General features: G+C 34.8%; 1 protein-coding gene across 4 annotated transcripts in view; it reads right to left on the reverse strand.

Moving 5' to 3' along the window:
• PDS5A (PDS5 cohesin associated factor A) overlaps positions 1–23,048 on the reverse strand; it is a 188,076-nt gene that overhangs the window by 41,100 nt on the left and 123,928 nt on the right. For all 4 annotated transcript variants that reach the window (XM_037829628.1, XM_037829625.1, XM_037829626.1 and 1 more), the window contains 6 exons: positions 19,410–19,515; positions 17,348–17,508; positions 14,153–14,276; positions 9,389–9,547; positions 7,583–7,651; positions 5,862–5,998 (listed from right to left, as the gene is read on the reverse strand). In XM_037829628.1, coding sequence (XP_037685556.1) covers positions 5,862–5,998; positions 7,583–7,651; positions 9,389–9,547; positions 14,153–14,276; positions 17,348–17,508; positions 19,410–19,515 — 756 coding nt within the window. The remainder of the gene's footprint in view (positions 1–5,861; positions 5,999–7,582; positions 7,652–9,388; positions 9,548–14,152; positions 14,277–17,347; positions 17,509–19,409; positions 19,516–23,048) is intronic.

Here is a 23,048-nt window from a genome sequence, read left to right on the forward strand (position 1 = left end):
CTTAATGAACAAAAGGGGGAAACATGGCATTTTTAGACTGTAAGATTGTTATAGTGAGCACTGGTAACCAGGGACCCTCAAACGGTTTCTGAAGCAGACGACTCAGTAATGAAAAAAGCAGCAGCTATTATTCGAGTGCTTAGCCTGTCAGGTACTGTGCAAACCATTAATTTACAGGCTTTATCTAATTTAATTTTCGCCCTGTAAGATGGGGAAACTGAGGCTTAGAAAAGTTAAGTACTCTATTTAAGGTAACATAGTACTAAATGGAGTGTAATGTTGCATACGTTTCTGATTCTAAAGCCCAAGTTAATTATCATGCTATTATCTGAAGGGGATCAAAATCAAAGAATGAAAGACCACGAGCAGATAACTAAAGGAAATTAAAAAAATAAGAAGGGTTAGAACAGCCTGAAAGTCTTGTATTATGATGTAGGGGGTCACTTAAAATTGATGGTAACTGTTCCCTGATCAATCTGTAACTGTAGGTGAGTGAGTTGATGCAGGAAAATACATTTTCAAATATCATATGCATACACGTTATTTAAAAAATAATTTTAAATTTTAAATGAGATTATACTACACAAAAATTTAACTTTTTCTTATTAAATGCAATATAATCTCAACTGACAGAAAATTTAGAAAAAAAAAGAGAAAGTAAAGACGAAAATTAAAAGTTGCTGGTAATTCTACTATCCAGAAATGACTGGTTAAAATTTATTATTTTTCTGATCTTTATGAATACAGACTAGCTCCACATATTCTTAAAATTAGAAACATACCATATTTAGCTATAAATTATGAACTTACATATATTAATGTCCAATTAAAATCTGCCTAATTTGCTGCAAAGGAGAGGCTAGGCCTCCCTATGGTTGTGCCTAGGAGCCTCCTACCGGGTGCCTCTTTGTTGCTCAGATGTGGCCCTCTCTCTCTGGCTAAGCCAACTTGAAAGGTGAAATCACTGCCCTCCCCCCTACGTGGGATCAGACACCCAGGGGAGTGAATCTCCCTGGCAACGTGGAATATGACTCCCGGGGAGGAATGTAGACCCGGCATCGTGGGACGGAGAACATCTTCTTGACCAAAAGGGGGATGTGAAAGGAAATGAAATAAGCTTCAGTGGCAGAGAGATTCCAAAACGAGCCAAGAGGTCACTCTGGTGGGCACTCTTACGCACACTTTAGACAACCCTTTTTAGGTTCTAAAGAATTGGGGTAGCTGGTGGTGGATACCTGAAACTATCAAACTACAACCCAGAACCCATGAATCTCGAAGACAGATGTATAAAAATGTAGCTTATGAGGGGTGACAATGGGATTGGGAAAGCCATAAGGACCACACTCCACTTTGTCTAGTTTATGGATGGATGAGTAGAAAAATAGGGGAAGGAAACAAACAGACAAAGGTACCCAGTGTTCTTTTTTACTTCAATTGCTCTTTTTCACTCTAATTATTATTCTTGTTATTTTTGTGTGTGTGCTAATGAAGGTGTCAGGGATTGATTTAGGTGATGAATGTACAATTATGTAATGGTACTGTAAACAATCGAAAGTACGATTTGTTTTGTATGACTGCGTGGTATGTGAATATATCTCAATAAAATGATTAAAAAAAAAAAAAAAAAAAAAAGAATTGGGGTAGCTGGTGGTGGATACCTGAAACTATCAAACTACAACCCAGAACCCATCAATCTCGAAGACAGTTGTATAAAAATGTAGCTTATGAGGGGTGACAAGGGGATTGGGAAAGCCATAAGGACCACAGTCCACTTTGTCTAGTTTATGGATGGATGAGTAGAAAAATAGGGGAAGGAAACAGACAGACAAAGGTACCCAGTGTTCTTTTTTACTTCAATTGCTCTTTTTCACTCTAATTATTATTCTTGTTATTCTTGTGTGTGTGCTAATGAAGGTGTCAGGGATTGATTTGGGTGATGAATGTACAACTATGTAATGGTACTGTGAACAATCGAAAGTACGATTTGTTTTGTATGACTGCGTGGTATATGAATATATCTCAATAAAATGAAGATTAAAAAAAAAAAAAAAAAAAAAAAAGACATAATGCTGAGCAAAATAAGCCAGGCACAAAAAGAGAGATATTGTATGTTACCACTAATGTGAATTCTGTGAAAAATGTACAATGTTTTATACTGTAGAATGTAGGGGACCTAGAGATACCAATTAGTGGAGGGGGAATGATAATCTAATAAGAACAGATAAACTATGGAGGGTAATCTCAATGTTATGGGAATGCTCAGGAATGATTATGGTTTGTAAACTTTCTTGGATATAGTAAGATCATGTTGGAAGCAATAGAGTTATTTTAGGTTTTTTTTTTCTCTTATGCCTTTGTTTTCTTAGGGGTTGTTAATTTTCTTGGGGTATGGTAGGAACATGTTGGAAGCAATGTAGTTATTTTAGATTATTTGTTTTTCTTACTCCTCTGTTTGGACATGGTTTATTAATTTTCTTGGGGTATGGTAGGAACATATTGGAAGCAAAGTAGTTATTTTAGGTTATTTGTTTTCCTTAATCCATTGCTTTGTTTGAAATGTTGTGGGGTTTTTTTGGTTGTTGTTTGCCTGTTTGTTTTTAATTTTTTGATAAACAAAGTTAAAAAATTGAAAAAAAATCAGTAGAAAAATGGGAGTAAAAACTAAATGACAAATAGGGTGGGATGGGGGGATGGTTTGGGTATTCTCTTTTCACTTTTATTTTTTATTCTTATTCTGATTCTTTCTGATGTAAGGAAAATGTTCAGAAATAGATTGTGGTGATGAACGCATAACTATATGATCATACTGTGAACAGTTGATTGTATACCATGGATGACTGTATGGTTTGTGAATATATTTCAATAAAACTGAATTAAAAAAAAAAATGTAAAAAAAAAAAAAAAAAAAAAAAATCTGCCTAATATTCCATGATATAAGTGCTCCATAATAACCATTCCCTTATTTTTTGCAATGATAAAATATGCTGGAAGAACATGTTTGTATGTATATTTTTGTATTATTCTTTTATTTTTCCAAGACTGTAAAAATAAAGCCAAAAGATTTGGGCACTTTTAAGGCTCGAGACACAAAACGCCAAACGGTCCTGCAAAGACTATACCAATCTATACTCCCAGGAGTACTGAGGGAAACCATTTCTCTGAACCCATTGAGCAATGGTTGCTTTTAAAAAAAAATTTGCTAGTAACAGGCAAATGTGGTATTTTATTTTGTTTCAATTTTATTTATTGGATTTAGTGATGTTAAACATTTTTTTTTCCCAGGTAAACTGGTGGTTTGATGCATTGAGCCCTCTACCACGGAATCTGCCCTTGGGAGGACTGTTGCTGCAAAGGAGAGGCTAGGCCTCCCTATAATTGTGCTCAAGAGCCTCCTCCCGAATGCCTCTTTGTTGCTCAGATGTGGCCCTCTCTCTCTACCTGAGCCAACTTGAAAGGTGAAATCACTGCCCTCCCCCCTACGTGGGATCAGACACCCAGGGGAGTGAATCTCCCTGGCAACGTGGAACATGACTCCCGGGGAGGAATGTAGACCCGGCATCGTGGGACGGAGAACATCTTCTTGACCAAAAGGGGGATGTGAAAGGAAATGAAATAAGCTTCAGTGGCAGAGAGATTCCAAAAGGAGCCGAGAGGTCACTCTGGTGGGCACTCTTACGCACACTTTAGACAACCCTTTTTAGGTTCTAAAGAATGGGGGTAGCTGGTGGTGGATACCTGAAACTATCAAACTACAACCCAGAACCCATGAATCTCGAAGACAATTGTATAAAAATGTAGCTTATGAGGGGTGACAATGGGATTGGGAAAGCCATAAGGACCACACTCCACTTTGTCTAGTTTATGGATGGATGAATAGAAAAATAGGGGAAGGAAACAAACAGACAAAGGTACCCAGTGTTCTTTTTTACTTCAATTGCTCTTTTTCACTCTAATTATTATTCTTGTTATTTTTGTGTGTGTGCTAATGAAGGTGTCAGGGATTGATTTAGGTGATGAATGTACAACTATGTAATGGTACTGTAAACAATCGAAAGTACGATTTGTTTTGTATGACTGCGTGGTATGTGAATATATCTCAATAAAATGAAGATAAAAAAAAAAAAAAGGAAGGAAATGAAATAAGCTTCAGTGGCAGAGAGATTCCAAAAGGAACTGAGAGGTCACTCTGGTGAGCACTCTTACGCACAATATAGACAACCCTTTTTAGGTTCTAATGAATTGGGGTAGCTGGTGGTGGATACCTGAAACTATCAAACTACAACCCAGAACCCATGAATCTTGAAGACAATTGTATAAAAATGTAGCTTATGAGGAGGGACAGTGGGATTGGGGGGGGCCATAGGGATCACTCTCCCATTTGTCTGGTTTGTGGATGGATGAGTGGAAAGGTGGGGGAAGGAAACAAACAAACAAACAGACAAGGGTGCCCAGTGTTCTTTTTTACTTTAGTTGCTCCTTTTCACTTTAATTATTATTCTGGTTATTTTTGTGTGTGTGGTAATGAGGGTGTTGGGGATTGATTTTGGTAATTAATGTACAACTACGTAATGGTACTGTGAACAATCAAATGTATGATTTGTTTTGTATGACTGTGTGGTATGTGAATATATCTCAATAAAATGAATAATAAAAAAATTTGCTAGTAACAGGCAAATGTGGTATTTAATTTTGTTTCAATTTTATTTATTGGATTTAGTGATGTTAAACATTTTTTTCCCCAGGTAAACTGATGCTTGGTGGTCTTCATTTTATTGAGGATCCTGACTATTTTTCACTGATTTTTTTAAGAGCTCATTATTAACCCTTTGCCATATATCAGTTTCCCCCAATTTAAAGCTACTTATTATCCCTAACTCAGCTCTCATCGATCTTCTCATGTAACGCTACCTACAGCTTAGTCTATGACAAAAATAATTTTCCATGGTTTTCTTCAGTTAATCAAGGCACTCAACACCATATATTACAAGTGTTTATTTTCTATCTGCCAAACTAGACCGCAAATGCCACAGAGGCAGGGATTTTTGTACCTTTAAAAAACTTATTAGCAGCACCTGATATATGATAGTGCTCAATGAATACTAAATGCATAAATGAATGATTAAAACTCTGTCCTCAACTACAAATTTTAAAGTAGGAATGTATCACAAGTAGAATTCTTTAGTTACCTCTGTTGTTCCAGGCCCCTAAAATAACAAGAATTTGAAAAAAGCAAAAATCATGAAAAAAAAAAACTGGGCTTTTATTCCCATTTTAAAAGGAACAGAAAGAAAAGAAGGTGATTTAACAGATTTTAAAAGTGAAAATATGTAGAAATGGAAATTTGTTTTGGGGAGGGGTGTACTTATAGAAATTTTTATAGTCTTTTTTTCTATAAACCACCAGGGAAGCTCTCTACCTTCTCTGAACCTCCACTGGAATTTTTATTCATAGCCTCAAGCACTACACTTGTTCAATAACTTTATTACAGGATAAGCTCCTTGAGGGCAGGGACTGAGTTTTACCTGTTTTTGTGCCAATGATTACCACAGTGTTTTTGCAGAGTAGGAACCTAATGTCTGTTTAATTGAACTAAATGCTCAAGCCAAATCTAACATTAGATGATATTGATTGTAACTAAAATCACTGGAAAAAGCTAATAGTCTTTAAAATCAAAGAAAGATAAAATTATATTATTAAAATAAAAATACTATAAGAGGTGTAAACACCAAGTAAATACACAAGATCTGACCTGAAAGCACATGGTGTGATTGTAATATCAAGTATTAACTAGATAAATAATCCCAATATAAATTCTACCCAAAATTTTGAGCCAAAAAAACTGGAAGGAAGGAAAATCTTACCTAATCTTCTTTTGTTCTGTCAGGTCACCTTCACTAACCAGCATTGCTGATAATAACCGAAGAGTTGAATTGGCAGATTTAGACTGGTTGTTTTTCATACCCAACAGCCATCTTACCAGAAGTTTAATTGCCTGTACCTATAAAAAATTAACATGCTAAAAAAAGAAAGAAACTTAAATTTCCAATTACAGGGAAAAATTAAGTGTTACATTACTTATCCTTGCCACCAGGCACATTTTATTAAACAAATCTCTGGGAGAATAGCAATATCAATCAGAACTAACATTTATTCCATGTTTAATCTGTGCCAGGAACTTTCCTAAGAGAGGTAAATATATTAATTTATTTAATATCCCAAAGAACTCTAAGAGGGAGGTATTCTTATTTCCAATAAATAAGACAACTGAGACACACAGGTAGATAACTCGCCCAAAGTCTAGCTCTAGAACTCATGCTTTTTACACTTAACCACTTGTCCAAGATATTTAAATTATTTGAAAATACATAATTTAAAGATAATTATTTAAGCTACACTGATCAAAATAACCATTTAGATAGGCTTTAATATTTTTTATGGCTTCTGAAAAAAGCATGTTGAAGAAAGCATCAAAGTCTGATCTGTCTCATTTAACATTCTGATCAAAAACACTAGGAGATCTCATAATTATGTGGAGGCTTGTACTCAAGAGACTGTTACCAATCTATGTTATAGCAAGCAAAATGATCCATACATTAGTTACTATCTTTAATGACAACCTGGAAAAAGGAACTGATGGAATATGTAATTACTATGTTATAATACAAAGTGAAACAGATTATTAAAGCAGGTGATATACAATCTCTTGTTTCAAATGCCAAAACCATCATTTAAAAAATTGGCCTTATTGAGGTACAATTTACGTCCCTCAAAAGTCACCAATTTGGGGAAAGCATCCTTGCCAAGTAACACTGACGTGCTTATGGTGGTGGTAAGGATACACCACCAATCATTTGAGGTGCCGCTGAGCACTAAGACTTACTACAACCTGTGCTGGTTTGAATCTATTATGTGCCCCACAAACACTATGCTCTCTTAACTCATTGTTGTGGGTGGGAACTTTTGGTTAGGCTATTCCAAGCCCATTCAAGGTGGTCTTAATCCTTCAATGGAGTCCTTTATGAGAGGATAAAAGGCAGAGACATTTTGGAGAGAGTTAAGACAGAAGCCAGAGACATTTTAGAGAAAGCCACAGAAACCAGAAGCTAAACCCAGGAGAGAAGGACAAGCAGACTCCGGCCATTGCCTTCCCATGCTACAGGAATCCCAGATGCCACTGGCCTTTCTTCAGAGAAGATATCAACCTGTTGATGCCTTAATCGGGACATTTTCATGGCCTTAGAACTGTAAATCTGCAAACTAATAAACCCCCTTGTAAAAGCCAATCCATTTCTGGCATGTTGCATTTCGGCAGCTTTAGCAAACTGAAACACAACCTTTGAACAAAACAGCCTCATTGAGCAGACAAGAAGGTCTAAAGAAGATGCTGATATAAGAAGTTGATATATATTTCTACATAAATAAATAAATGACAACAATTTCTTGTTGAAAAACCATCAACTTTTTACTGTGGATTTTAAAATAAAGTACCTAATTGGAAAATACTTACTAACTTAAGTAAAAGTGATAATGATGATCATTCCTTATTTCAACAAAAAGGTTATCAAGGCCTACACAAATTTACCTTTGCTAGTACTTCAGGTGAAACTTCCTCATCTGGAGACCATAATTTTCCATTCTTTTCACCTGTGGACTATCAACAATTGAAATAAGTTTAACTTTCTGAAAGAAAAACTGAAAACATTTTGCTCATTAAGCTTTCCATGCTAAACAATGCAATGCTCTGGAAAACCTATAGGAAAGTCATTAAACTCAGCTCTACCACTGATAATACCAAGTCATATTCCATAAAGTATGTTGCTTCTACAATAATGCCAACAAATGCTAATTCTGTAGCAAAAAAAACAAAAAACAAAAAACAAAAAACCCATAAATAGGTCAAGTGCAACTTATCACTATGATGGGATCACCCTTGGGCTGAGACTAGTACATTTTCCCAAATATGGGGAGTTCTTTAATGAAATTTGTATTAGTTTGGGTTTAGATAAGGAAAAGAAATCAAATATCAGTGCCTTAAAAATAACACATACACTTATCAAGACAGCAAAAACAATACTGTATTGTTTAGAACAACCTGGCCACAAAATGTTTTAATTCCTAGTATTAAACTTAATGTTCTTAAGCAATAAAAAGCAACTGAAGAAATAACAAACCCCACATCTCTCCTCATCAGGAAAACCAGCCAACAAGAGGCAAGCCCCTCATTATGATTTAACAGCCTTGAGGAAAAGGGTTGACTTTATTCTGAAAAACTGGGAGTTAGGGTAGGGAGTAAATGAAGAAGGAAGAACAGTATCACTAGAGGTCTGGTCAGGGGGTAAAATTGCTATAGGGTACTTGGCTTGCTCAGACTACACTCAATTTCTCTGCTTAGGAAAAAACATCTTAAAATAGGACCAAGCAACAATCAATTAATCATCAAAGAGGATGTTTGTTGCCAGCCAAGAGCAGAAGGAACAGTTTAGGTGTGGGGAGTGGGAAATGAGACTTCGACCACATACAGCCTTTCCACTTTGTCTAATATATCCAAAATGGGAGTGAAGGGAGGTAGGAAAGAAAGGATTATCATTTTTTTAAGTTTCTGATATTAAGTGCTCTAGACTATTGGACCATGTGGGAGGGGGTTAAGGAATTATTTGGATAAGTTGGATTTTAGCTAAATTAGCATTGAATCAAAGGGTATCTATAATGCTCCTGCAGTTAATACTGATCTGTGCCTTCACGGAATAACCCTTTATTTAGGTCGATTTAGTAAAGAGGTGATTCTTAATCAGAGTGTTTCAGAAATCAATTGAGGAGCCTTTTCAAACTATGCATTCCTGGACTCCAACCCAAAGCTAATCAATCAGAACATGCACACACAATTTTCAACATCTAAAATACAATAAACACATCTAGTACTAAAGTGCAGAATAACTGTATTTCAAAAAGCTAGTCAAATTCAAGTCTACTTGAAAGAAACCAATTTGATAAAACAAAATCCTAGCACTCCAGAAAATTCTAAATTGTCCTTGAAACGTTAGGATAATACTTTAAATATATATAATAATATATAATATAGATTTACTTATATATTCTTAAGTACTTAATTTTTAACTTATATTTTTTACTTCATTATTCATCCATCTTAAGTTCTCATTTCTTCTTTTCTGAATACTAAGTTCTAATAATAGCAATCCTGACGCCAGGAAGTTATGTAGAAATATAAGTAAGGAAATAAATAAAGAAATAAGGAGGGTAAATATAGAATAATTTGAAAGGGCAAAACAATTATATATAGAGAGAAGCAGAAATGCTCCTTTCTAGGATAAATGAAGATACAAGCAGCCTTAATCTCATGACTTTAAATTTAATTACATTAGAAACTTACCCTGTCATTCATAAGCAGATCTTTCACAATAAAATTTGCTACTACTGATTTCATTGGGGAAGCAAACTGATCTGGTGCTAACATAGAAATGTGGCCCAAAGAAACTAATGGAGTTATAAGTTGTTCTGGTACATCAGCATTCAGACTCCTACTGAGTGGCTACAAAAATAAAACAGACAAAATTACCAGCTTGCTTTTAAATATCTAGACATTCTATTGCAACAACGAATATTCCTAAGTCCTCCTGAATTTATGGCCATACCAACCTGTTCTAATCATAAGTGATTTCAGCTACATCACTCACTTGGTTCTTATTTCATCTACTGAAATTTAACAAGATTGAAAGTATAAAGGTGGAAAAAAGACAAAAGAAAAAAGAAAAAAGCCCAAGAAAGAGGGAGAACTAGAAGCAAGAAGAAGTAGATTATCATGTCATCATTTCTGCTTCATCAAATCAGTGTTATTTTCAAGCTGAATCCAACTATAGGTCTGCTATGCTGGTGGATTTCTTATCTTACGGGGAATGCTTAAAAAGCCTTTGAACCAAGGGAGGAGGGGCAGGATGGCGGCATAGACAGTTGTGGAATTTAGTCCCCTGGAGCAACTAATAAACAACCAGGAACAACTAGTAAATAATCTGGAACAACTGCTGGGGACAACCGTGACTGTCCACACATTGTATACCAACCTGGACTGGGTGGAATGGCTGAGATTACAGCATAAAATCTGTAAGTAAAAACTGTGGACTCATGCCAGAGGCTCCCTTCCTCCCATGGCAGGCTGAGCTACAAGACCTTGCTGTGGGAGAAAGCAGCATTTCTGGAGCAAGAGAATATAGCTCAGCCTAGCTCCAACTGGAGTTTTAATTAACAGATGTGGACTGATGAACACAGCTACAAACACAGACAAACCCCGAACAAGCAGCAAAGTACCCTGAGGTTGCTCCCAGTGGAGAATAGGTGGGCTGACAGGAAAACACACAAAATTAATTAAAAAACGAAAAAAGAAAAAAAAAAAAATACAGAGGCTTTTAAAGATGACTGACCTTTGAGAGCCAGAAAATATGAGCCCCAGGAGAGGGAGCCCAGAAGACTAGGTGCTTTCTCTCACTGATGGGTGAAACTGGGGGGCCATAGACTGGCTCTGAAAGGGGGCTTTCTTTCCCTTTTTCTCTCTCAACCTGAGTGGCTCAGTGGAGAGAGTCCCAGGCATTTTCAGTTTCCAGCGCTCTGACTCAGACAGGGGTGGAGTTAACAGAGTCAGAGAGACAAAGCAGCAATTCAAATACAGAAGATAACTCCCTAGGTGGTGTATCTTCCCTAAGAAGGAGGTGGGACCCAGCTCTAGGGCCGGCCTTCCCTTCAGAACTCAGACCACAGACCCCGGGGGAAAACAGCCAAAACAGAAACTAAAGGGACCACACCTCCTTACACCAGTCAGAAGCGACAGGCTGACAAGTGCCACCTGCTGGGCAGCTTAGGAAAAGTACAGTGGCTGGAGACCTCACGGCGAAGTCTGTCAGTCTTCTAAGACACACCCTCAGGGAAATTTGACACTGAATATAGACCCATTTTGAGAACTGAACTCGTTCTGGTCTGAGAAAATCTGATTGGGGTAACCAAGGAAACTAGATGCCTAGACAACAGAAAACTACAAATTACACCAAGAAAAATGAAGATATGGCCCAAAGGAACAAGCTTACACCTATATTAAGATACAGTTGAGTTACTGTTTCATTTTAATAAACAATTAAAGATTTTCAAAGAAATATGCTAAATCAATTAAAAAACCAAGTCAACGAGTTCAGGGAAGATATGGCAAAAGAGATAAAGGATATAAAGAAAACACTGGGCAAGCAAAAGGTGGAAATCGAAAGTTTGAAAAAACTACTGGCAGAATCTATGGAAATGAAAGGCACAATGCATGAGATGAAAAACACAATGGAGACATACAACAGCAGACCTGAAGAGGCAGAAGAAAACGCTCAGGAACTGTAGAACAAGACACCTGAAATCCTACACACAAAAGAAAAGATAGGGAAAAGAATGGAAAAAAATGAGCGTCTCAGGAAACTGAATGACAACATGAAGTGCATGAATGTATGTGTCATGGGTGTCCCAGAAGGAAAAGAGAAGGGCAAAGGGGCAGAATAATAAAGGAAATAATCAATGAAAATTTCCCATCTCTTATGAAAGACATAGAATTACAGATCCAAGAAATGCACCGTACCCCAAAGAAAATGGATTTGAATAGACCTAAGCCAAAACACTTAACAATCAGATTGTCAAATGTCTAAGACAGAGGATCCGGAAAGCAGCAAGAGAAAAGCAATCCATCACATATAAAGGAAGCTTGGTAAGACTATATGCAGATTTCTCAGTAGAAACCATGGAGGCAAGAAGGAAGTGGTGAGATATATTTAAGATACTGAAAGAGAAAAATCGCCAACCAAGAATCCCATGTCTGCCAAAACTGTCCTTTAAATAAGAGGGAGAGTTTAAAATATTCTCTGACAGACAGACAATGACACAGTTTGTGAACAAGATACCTGCTCTAAAGGAAATACTAAAGGGAACACTACAGACAGATAGGAAAAGACAGGAGTGCGAGGTTTGGAACACAATTTTGGGTGATGGTAGCACAACAATGTAAGTACACTGAATAAAGATGATGTGAGTATGGTTGAAAGAGGAAGGTTAGGAGCATGTGTGACACCAGAAGGAAAGAGGAAAGATAAAGACCGGGACTGTATAACTCAGTGAAACCTACAGCGCTCAACAATTGTGATAAAATGTACAAATGTTTTTACACGAGGGAGAACAAATGAATGTCAACCTTGCAACGTGTTAAAAATGGGGTGGTATTGGGGAAATAATGCAAACCAGAGACTACAGCTAACAAAAACATTGTATTATGCTTCCTTTAATGTAACAAAGGCAATATACCAAAGCTAAATGCTATAAGAGCGGGACATAAGGGAGGGGAGGTATGGGATTCTTGGCACTGGTGATGTTGTCTGACTCTTTCATTATACTTTAATTCTATCTTTTGTTGCTTTTTAGCTGTCATTCTTTTTTTCTGTCTTCTTTTTCTTTTGTCTCTCTAACTTCTTTGACTATTCCTCCTTTGTGCAAGAAATGGCGATGTCCTCATATAGACGGTGGTGATGGTGGCGAATGCATAAATACGTGATTATACAGAGAACTGATCTTTCACTTCAGATGGAATATATGGTAGGTGAACAAAACCGTCTTAAAACCAACCAACCAACCAAAAAAAAAAAAAAACGGGTTGATGAAGAAACCTTGAGGGCACTATATCGAGTGTAATAAGTCAGACACAAAAGGACAAATATTGTATGGTCTCACTGATATGAACTAATTATAATATGTAAACTCATAGACATGAAAGATAAGCTACCAGGATATACAACAAGGCTAAAGAATGAGGAGCGGTTACTTATTATAAGCAGAATGTTTTAACTACGTTGAACTTAAGTGTTTGGAAATGGATAGAGGTGATGGTAGCATGTTACTGTGTGAATAACTAACAGTGCTGAATGGTACGTGAATGTGGTGGAAAAGGGAAGCTTAGAGTCACATATGTCACCAGAAGGAAAGTTGGAGGTTAAAATATGGGAATGTATACAACAGTGAATCTTGTGGCAGACAATGACTGTGATTAACTGTACAAATATCAGAAATCTCTTTCATGATCTAAACAAATAGATGACACTGTAGCTAGAAGTTAATAATAGAGGAGTATATAGGGAAAAATATACCTATTGCGAACTATATACTACAGTTAGTATTTTAACATTCTTTCACCAACAGTAACAAATGTACTATACCAATACTATGAGTCAATAATGGAGGGGGGGTGGTTAGGGGTAAGGGCGGATTTGAGTTTTCTTTTTTGTTTTTATTTCTTTTCTGGAGTAATGAAAATGTTCTAAAAATTGAAAAAAAAATTAATTGTGGTGATGGATGCCCAGCTGTATGATGGTACCATGAGCAACTGACTGTGCACTTTGGATGATTGTATGGTATGTGAACAATCTCAATAAAATTGAATTAAAAAAATACTTTGAACCATAGAAAATTAAGAGTTTATGGGGTTTTGTTACTACTGTACCCAATTTATAACAGTTTTATCTTTCTAGTGGCAGGATCAGGCTTAGGACTATATATAAGGAAAGGAAAACTACATTAATTTTCAGGTAGGGCCGTGAGATACTTTAAAGTGCATGGTTGAAAGTCATTTAGTAAACATTTGTTGAGGATAAATTGACCACTGGGTCAACAAGCTTAAAAGTTAAGTAACATCCCCAAGTTCCTATTTAGAACATTTCATTACTCCAGAAAAGAAAGAAAAATAATAAAGAAAAACCATGTGATGATGCTGTGAGCCAGTGATTACATACTTTGGATGGTTTCTATGGTGTGTGAATATACCTCAATAAAACTGCGTTAACACAAACAAAATCTGCCTGCCCTCACAAAGTAAGGTAATGTCCTAACACACACACACACACACACACACACACACACACACACACAACTATCCTTCAATATGAAATAATCCAACACATAACCTAATCCAAGCACTGTGAATACAGAAAGACAGTTTACCTGTTCTCACACTATTTACATTTCACTGTGGGACCAAGTATTTCTACAAAAGTTAAAAAACTCTAGCTTCAAGCTTCATAAAACCACAGCAGTTGTAAGACCAACATAAATACACCCTATGAATCATACATACCTCAAAGATCTGTGCAAGCTGGACTTCTTTATTTGTGAATATGGCATGTATACAGTGCACAGCCTGTTTTGCTTGGTGTGGAGTACCTCTCTTTGCTTTTTGATGTAAAATAGGAATTAAAGTCCTGTAAAAAAATAACATCAATTGTGTGTATATATATATTAATACATACATAATATTAATATTTAAAAATCATAAATACTTATAACAAGCTCACAAATCACCCTTTGGTTGTCTCCTGCCTCCTCTCCCTTATATATCTGGATATTAAAATTTGATCTATTAAAAGTTGCTGTCTTTGGCACCCAATATAACCTAAGAAATAACATACCCTCAAGAAAAAGGCTACTTTGGGAGACAATTTTCACTGTGAAGCCACCTCATGAATATGGAGGAACAAAGAAAGTCAATCTGAATTTATCATCTAAAACTTGTGCCATGCCATACTTTATATTTACCTTCTAAGCAGCTAATTTTTTTTTGAAAAAGAAAAAACAATAAAAAAAACTTGATTTCTTTGGACCATGTTTCTAATTTCCCATGTTCCTTTTACAGTAACTTTTAAAAGTTTTACCAAAAAGCACAGATGATACTGGTGAGAGAAGTGCGCAAGGATACAGACATATATTGGTTAGAGATTAATAAAAACATCTAATAAATTATTCTTTTATATGGATTAATTCAAGTAATCCTTAAAACCACCCAAAGAGGCCTAGCATCATAGTCATCGTACAGATGTGGGAAACTAAAGCACAAAGAGGTTATACATGAAGAAACTAAAGCACAAGTTATTTAAGCATCCTAAAGTGACAGCGCTAGGAAGTGGTGGAGTTGGGACGTGAAGATAGGCATTTCTTTTGCAAAATCCACGCTCTTAACCTCTATACTGACACTGAAGAGTAAACTGATACCACCTTTCTGTTGGACAATACGGAAATACATATTACCGTCTTAAAGCATTACATTTTGATGATGTGGGGAAATAATTTGTTAAATGAAATGAAGAAAACAGCACGTTTATTTGAACCTATACATGTTAAACAGACAAACATATTTCCGAAAAAAAGTTTTCAAAATGTTAACAGTGGCTCTTTTATGTTTCTCTAGGGTTTCAGCTTTTTGCAATGAATGTATAGATATTTTTGTAATCAAAAGAAAATCTATAAAACAAAAGAAAAACTTAAGGGATGATATTTGTCATACATTTAATACAATTTTAAAAAGATGCTATTTTTACAGAGTATAAAGGTCAATGGTATCATGTGTCATGGTAGCAAAGGGTTCTCCCATAAACGGGAGCTAGACATCATGAGTAATACCCCAGGACCCAGGTCATGCACCTCAACCAAAAAACTAGAACATAATGCTTATCAATACAGGCATACCTCGGAGATATTGCAGGTTTGGTTTCAGACTACTGCAATAAAGCGAATATTGCAATAAAGTAAGTCACCTGAAATTTTTGGTTTCCCAGTACATATGAAAGTTATGCTCAAACAATTCTGTAGTCTATAAAATGTGCAATAGCATTATGCTAAAAAAAACAAAAAAAACAACAAACACTGTATAAACCTTAATTAAAATGTTTATTACACAGAGCTATGAAGTGAGCACATGCTGTTGGAAAAATGGCACCAACAGACTTGCTCTATGCAGAGTTGCCACAAACCTTCAATTTGTAAAAAACACAATATTTGCAAAGCATTATGAAATATGCCTATATGCCTAATTTGAGATATATGAATATCCTTCAAGTTTCTCTTCATTTTCATGGTACAAATCATGAAATAGGGATTTCCATGCCAAATATCCTCCGACTGAGTTTCTTTTACAAACTCATTGACAGAGTAATAGTCTGTAAATTAACACCAATAAGTAAAATAGGAAAATACAGTTTTCATTGAACCATTGTTAATTGTATTATTAATTCTTCTTAGCCTAATGAAATGATGATACCAAATCAACTTTAATCTTTTCTCCTTTTTTAAAAAGAGTATTATAATCCAAGGGTGCCTTCAAGGTTATTATTGAGGTCTGCAATGTTGGCCTTCACTGTTCTCCAGTGATTCTCTCCTTCCTTCAGTATTAGTCTTAAGAGCAAGAAGTATAATTTCTTGTTTCCAAAGTTAATTCTTCTACCTATAGCCATTTTTCTACTGTTTCCTTTGGGGAAGAATTCCTTTAAGAATAAATCCTTTGCCTTTAAAAATGTATAGGTTTTCCTACCTTGAAAAACTCACCAGAAACTTTATCCTACTTGTGTCAATGATCTTTTCTATAATGTACATACATAAATATTATCATCTCTAGACTATAAACTCCTTGAGGGCAGGGACTGACCTTGGTAATTCTTTTATATTAGCCAGTTACAGCGCTGAGAATGAAGAGAATGTACAATAAATATTGAATTATTTCACAAATTAAAACTATTAGCTCACAAATTAAATAAAAACTTTAGGAATAATGAGTCCTTTTGAAATATTATTACCCTGTGAAGAAAAACTAGTTTGTACTTGGATATAGCCTGAATTACTTGTATATACCCAAACATCAACTACGGGTTCTTCCAAGAGCTGTCTCCCACATATCTTACATCTAAATATAAATTCTCAGCACTAAGTCTAGCCTTAAGGAAACCTCTTTAAGACACCAGAGTGGAAACACACAAATATACTTCATTCTTAATAGGGCAAAGGAGAGAAGAGGTAATCTAGAATGAAAGATCAAAGGGAAACAGCACCACTGCCATTAACCAACCAAATAAATATTTAAGCACACTATTTATTTATCCCCACTCTTTTGTGGGATATGAAGGTTCTAACTATGGCATTTACAATCAAATTGGAGAGAAAAAGATGAACATACACAGATTAGGAAGACAAATTAATCACAAATATAATAAAATACTAAATTCTGTGATAACTTTTGGTTACTAATATTAATATTTAAAAATCACTTTGTTATAAGCAATACTTTCCATTTGTTCCTCTGCTGCCTATATTCTAATGGTGGAAGGTGGGGAGTGGACAAGGCAGGGAAAGGGCAAAATAAAGAAGGGTACAGAAAATTAGCTTCTAGATGCAAGTTATCTTTTCTCTCTCCTATCTTCCTACATATGAATGAGACATGATAATGCCATTGCTCCCACACTTAGAGAAAACTTTTGTGTTTATTATGAGAAAAAAATATACTCACGATCGTATCTGGGGAAGGTCTGTTTCTATTTTATGGCCTGTATTTCTAAAAATTTGTATAGCAGCTTCTGCTACCTTGTCATCTTCCATTCTCAGGCACTGTAACAGGGACTCATATGTCTCTGCAGAGTGGAACGAGGTAGGATGTGTGAAAGACAGAACCTGGAGGAATAGATACAGCTTTAAGAGTATGGAAATAATTTTAACCCAGAAGATAAAAGAATAGAGAATTATTTTCTATTATAAATAAAATAAAAAATTATGGACTAACTGTGCTGACTATACAGAATAAAGATTACATCTCCCAGCTTCCTTTGCAGTTAGTTGTGACTTATGAGAAATTAGAAATACTATGTAGTAGCTTCCACGTAGTTTCTTAAAACAGGTGATTTACAGCCTTTACCCTATTTTCTTCTTTACCTCTTCCTCTAATTTGCCACTTGGAATGCAGAAAATGTAGAACCTTTTAAACAGAGTGTGATATTTCAGTATGAAAAATTACTATTGTTTCATAAATAAAAATGTATGGTTTTAAAGTGCAGGAATGTATCTACAACATAAAAGTTCCATACTTAATGTGTGATGTATTCAAAATGCTAACTCAGAGCTTTATTTGACTGGCAGAAAGACATTTTATGAGAAAATATTTTTAGTAATATTCATCACAAAAATTCACTCATTGTACCTATCAACAAGCCATTATTGTGAACTTTATACATAATTATGCCCTTATTTAAGAAAGCTGTCAGATCAATTCAGCTAAGTAGTTGTCTTATGGTAAGTCCAAACATAAAAAGTGACTTCCAAAATCAAGTCAAATCAAAATATAGAATAATCTTTTTCAACACGTATTGAGAGCCTACCACTTATTAGGATTTATGATATTGGAAATACAAAATTATTAAAACATGAGCCCAGCCTATCCTTAAGGAATCTGTAGCACATTAGATATGACATGTCTATAAAGTTTACCTTCCACAGAATGGAAACAATTCAGTAAGTGTAATAGCAAGTACAAGGTTAAAAGTTGGGAAGCATGGAGGCGGGTAATCAAGCCTGTACTCTTCCTTAACTTAGTCAATAAACGTTTATTTAATGGGTCGTGCAGCAAGTGGAGAAATACTCTTACTTAGTGAAGGTCAGAGCGATGACATTTAGTTATGATGTTTTAAAATGAAAACTAAATCTGAATCAAGAAACCTATCAAAAATATATGTACCTTAAAGGTGATTTCACTCAGGACTACTTAAAAATATAATTCAACTATTAAAAATAAAATTATTACTCATGAACCATCATACCAATACTTTCAATGAAATGATATTTAAAAACATTCCAGTCCCATCTGATCACTCTTTTTATCTCTTACCTGGTTTATACCATAGTGGTCTAAAATGTCTCTTTGCCCTTCATTTCTTCCCCTCTCTACACCATTTAATAAAAGCTCTATCAATGCTGTATCATGTTAACAGCCAGGTTAAAAGTGCCTGATAGTACCATCTCACTCCAAAGACCATTCACAATCTAGAACCAACCGTGTCTGCCACTCTTCTCCAAAGCCAAACCTCTTTTCCAGTCAGACTAGTTCCCCAACAATCCCCAAAATATGCCAAGCATTATTCATCCTCTTTGATGATGCTGTGCTCCCCCTAGATTACGTTTTATTTTGTCCAGGAGGCCTTTTCTGACCTGGACCATACTAATTTTGCTCACTTCTCTGAATTCCTTTGGTATATATTCTGATTACCATTTGGTTAAAAATCCCATGATCAGATGCTATCATATCATGATGGTCTGTGGGAAGTCCGACGACCCCAGAGGAAGGTTCTTAGGTTACTGCACACATATCGTTAAAAGCATAGCGCGCATGCAAATGATGAATTAAATGGCAAAAGCAAAACAAAAACAAAAAACCCATAGTAAAAGAAAAAAACAAAACACACATAAAACATTTTTATAAAATGATTTCTACCACAATTTCTTAATCTTTTGGGTAATTCCCAATGAAATAAGCCTGATTTTTGCATATCCAGGAGAAAAAATTGTTTACTGCTTAAAAATACCTTAAGAAGTTCAAGTCCTGAACGGATAGCTGTATCTGGACTTACACCCTCCTCTTCATCATCTGCTGTTCCCTCTATTGATTTATTCATCAATTTTACTAGTGCACTATTAAAACAAGAAAATCTAAATTAGAAACACTATGAGATTAGTAAATGTATTCCAATTACATTTTGACAGAACATATATAGAATCTAAACTTCAGATTCAAAGAAGTTTGAGGAAAATAAAAAGTTATTTTGGGACTTTTAACTTTAGTGTCTACCTGACACCTGATCTTATTTTTACTTTATTTCCACGTTTCTGGCTTCTATATACTTAAAAGCTTGATTTTTGAAAAATGAAAGTAAGTAAATGATAAAGGGTTAATTATATAACAAATGAGTCCTATTTCTTACAATAAAAATAAACATCAAATGGTTTAGAGTTAAACAGAAGTACAAAAGTAAAAATAATTTAGATTAAAATTACAGAAGGGGTGATACATAAGCACTATCAACTATGAATAGAGAAAATGAAAATGTAAAAGATACTCTAATACATATGTTTTGTAATGAAAAATGAAACAAATTAAAATGACAGCATACTAGACATATTTAACTATAAGCAACTTAATATTTATTTCCTTACATAGAGACCATTTACTCTTTTAAGAAAAAAAGTAAGGTAGTAGCTGCTAAACGGGTAAATGACAATTCATTAAAAACAAAATACAAACAGTAAACAAATAGATGGTCAAATGTATTAATCAATGCTAATTAATTTACTGTACCTCTACATTGCTAAAAATTTATACCCAAGAAGCAATTCATCAGAAGCATCATGCTATATTCATAACAGATTCATAAATTAGAAACTATTGTAATTATCCAATATTATGGAATTAGTTGTTGAAATATACCTACTGTCATTTAAAAAAATGAAATATTACATGGCAATAAAAACCAGACTACAGCAACTATGCACCATTTTAAGTAAAAACAGGTATGTAATGAGGGATTTAAGAAACTGTTTCCTTATCATAAAATGCAGAAAAGAGTACCCTATGATGAGGACTTGACACTTTTTGGAAAACACTGGATAAATGCATTCACATATAATTTTAAACAATTCAAAGTATTATTCAGCCATTTAAAGTGCACAATTCAATAGTTTTTAGTATATTTACAGGGTTGTGCAGTCATTAGCACAAACTAATTTTAGAACATTTTTGCCTCGGCACCTCCTAAACCCTGCACACCCATTAGTCACTCGCTCATTTACCTCTGCCCCCTCGGGCCTAGGCAACCACTAATTTTTTTTTTCTCTAAACGTTCACCTATTCTGAACATTTCACATAACAGAATAATACAATATGCAGCATTTTGTGACTGCCCTCTTTCACTTAGCATAATGTTTTTGAGGTTCACCCATGTTGCAGCATGTATTCCTTTTTTATTTCTGCATAATATTCTAATATATTTTATTGATTCATTTGTCAGTAGATGGACATTTGAGTTATTTCTACTTTTTGGTTATTATGAATAATGTTGCTATGAACATACAGGTATATATTTCTTGGGTATATACTTCGGAGAGGAAATGTTGGGTCATATGTAACCCTATGCTTAACTTTTTTGAGGAACTGCTAAATAGTTTTCCAAAGCAGCTGCACTATTTCACATTCAAACTAGCAATATATGAAGGTGTCAATTCTCCATATTCTCGCCAACACTTATCTGTCTTTTTGATTAGTCATCCTAGTAGGTGAAAGATGCTATCTCATTGTGGATATATATATATATTTATCTACACACATCATTTCCATTAAAAAAGCCAATCTCCTTTCCCTACTCCTGGCAATCACTGATCTGCTTTATGTTATTATAGCTTTGCCTTTTCTATAATCTATATCCTTTGCGTCTGACATCTTTCATGTAACAAACTGCTTTTAAGATTCACCATGTTTTTATTTATATCAGTAGTTCATTTCTATTGCTGAGAAGTATTCCATTGTATGGATATAACACAATGTGTTTATCCAATTATCAACTGATAAACATCTGGTTGTTTCTAATTTATAGATATGAGGAACGAAAAGATACCACAAACACTATGGACTATAATTAGCAGTATTATCTTAATATTCTCTCATCAACAGTAATAAGTGTACCACAGTAATATACTAGGGGTCAACAATAGGGGAGGATAAGGGGTATGGGATATTTTGGGTTTTCTTTTATATTTTTATTTTATCTTATTTTTTTTTGAGTAACGAAAATGTTCTAAAATTGATGTGGTGTTGATTACACAGTTATGTGATGATACTAGGAGACACTGATGGTATACTTTGAATGGACAGCATTGCATGTGAATATTTCTCAATAAAATTGCAGAAAATAAAAATGCTGCTACAAGCATTTAAGTAGAACTCTTCATGTGAATGCATGCTTTCTTTTCTGTTAAACAAATACCTAACATTGGGATCTCTGGGCTGTATGATGATGTCATACATACATTTAATTTTACATCCTCACCAATACTTGGTATGGTCAATATCTTTAATTTTAGCCAGAGTAGGCATGTAATGTATGTCTTGTAATTTGAATTTGCATTTCCCTAATGACTAATGATACCGAGTGTCTTTTCTTGTGCTTATTTACCATTTCTGTATCTTCTTTGGTGAAGTGTCTGTCCAAATCTTTTGCCCATTTTTAGAGTGTGTCATTTGTCTTATTATTGAATTGTAAGAGTTTTTCATATATTCCATATACCACCCCTTATCAAATATATGCTTTGTAAATATTTTCTCTCAGAATGTAGCTTGACTTTTTATTTTCTTAATGGTGTCTTGCAAAGAAAAAAAATATATTTAATTCTCTTAACATTATTTGTACCTTTTATGTTCCATGTAAGAAATCTTTGCCTACCTTGTATTTTCTTCTAGAAGTTTGAGCTCTGACATCCAGTTAATAAAAAAAGTTATTTCCAATTTGAGAAAATTAAGCTTTTTAGTAAGCGGAAACCACATTAAAGGATGCATGAATTTAACAAAATGTGTTAAATGTGTTTGAAAAAATTATAAACATATCTGACAATACACAATAGAGTCCATACAATCATTTACTTAATAAGTATTTATTGTTTGCTGATGATGTGCCAAGTATCATGGTCTGTCTTGGGAACATAGTGTGAAAACAAGACAGGAATAATCTCTGTTTTCGTTGTGATGTGGATATATCACCATTATAAGTCAAGGAGCTGGAAGAAAGACCCAAGTCTTGATGCCAGGACAGTATCCTTCCTCTTAAGAAAATATTTTTCCTCATTTACTAATTACATAAATAATATACATTCCATGTACTTCACAGGGCTATAGTAAAGTAAAAGATCGTATCACCAATACAACTGCATCTTCAAAATTGCATATGACATTTTCAATATGTCCCTTTCTCTCCCATACTGTACAATGGCTTTTACAAATCCCCAAAATTCAATTCAGGTCTAAATACTTATGTTGAGCAGACTACCTCACTTCTAACCTAACGGAGAAAAATGGAGGCCACGAGATGAGAACTCTTCTAATTTTCCATACCCTATCTTCTAAACGCCTCTAATTTGCATCCACTATTTTCTCCTTTCATAGTGAATTTCCTTCTTTT

This window comes from Choloepus didactylus, chromosome 3, assembly GCF_015220235.1.
Source record: "Choloepus didactylus isolate mChoDid1 chromosome 3, mChoDid1.pri, whole genome shotgun sequence".
NCBI lineage: Eukaryota > Metazoa > Chordata > Mammalia > Pilosa > Megalonychidae > Choloepus > Choloepus didactylus.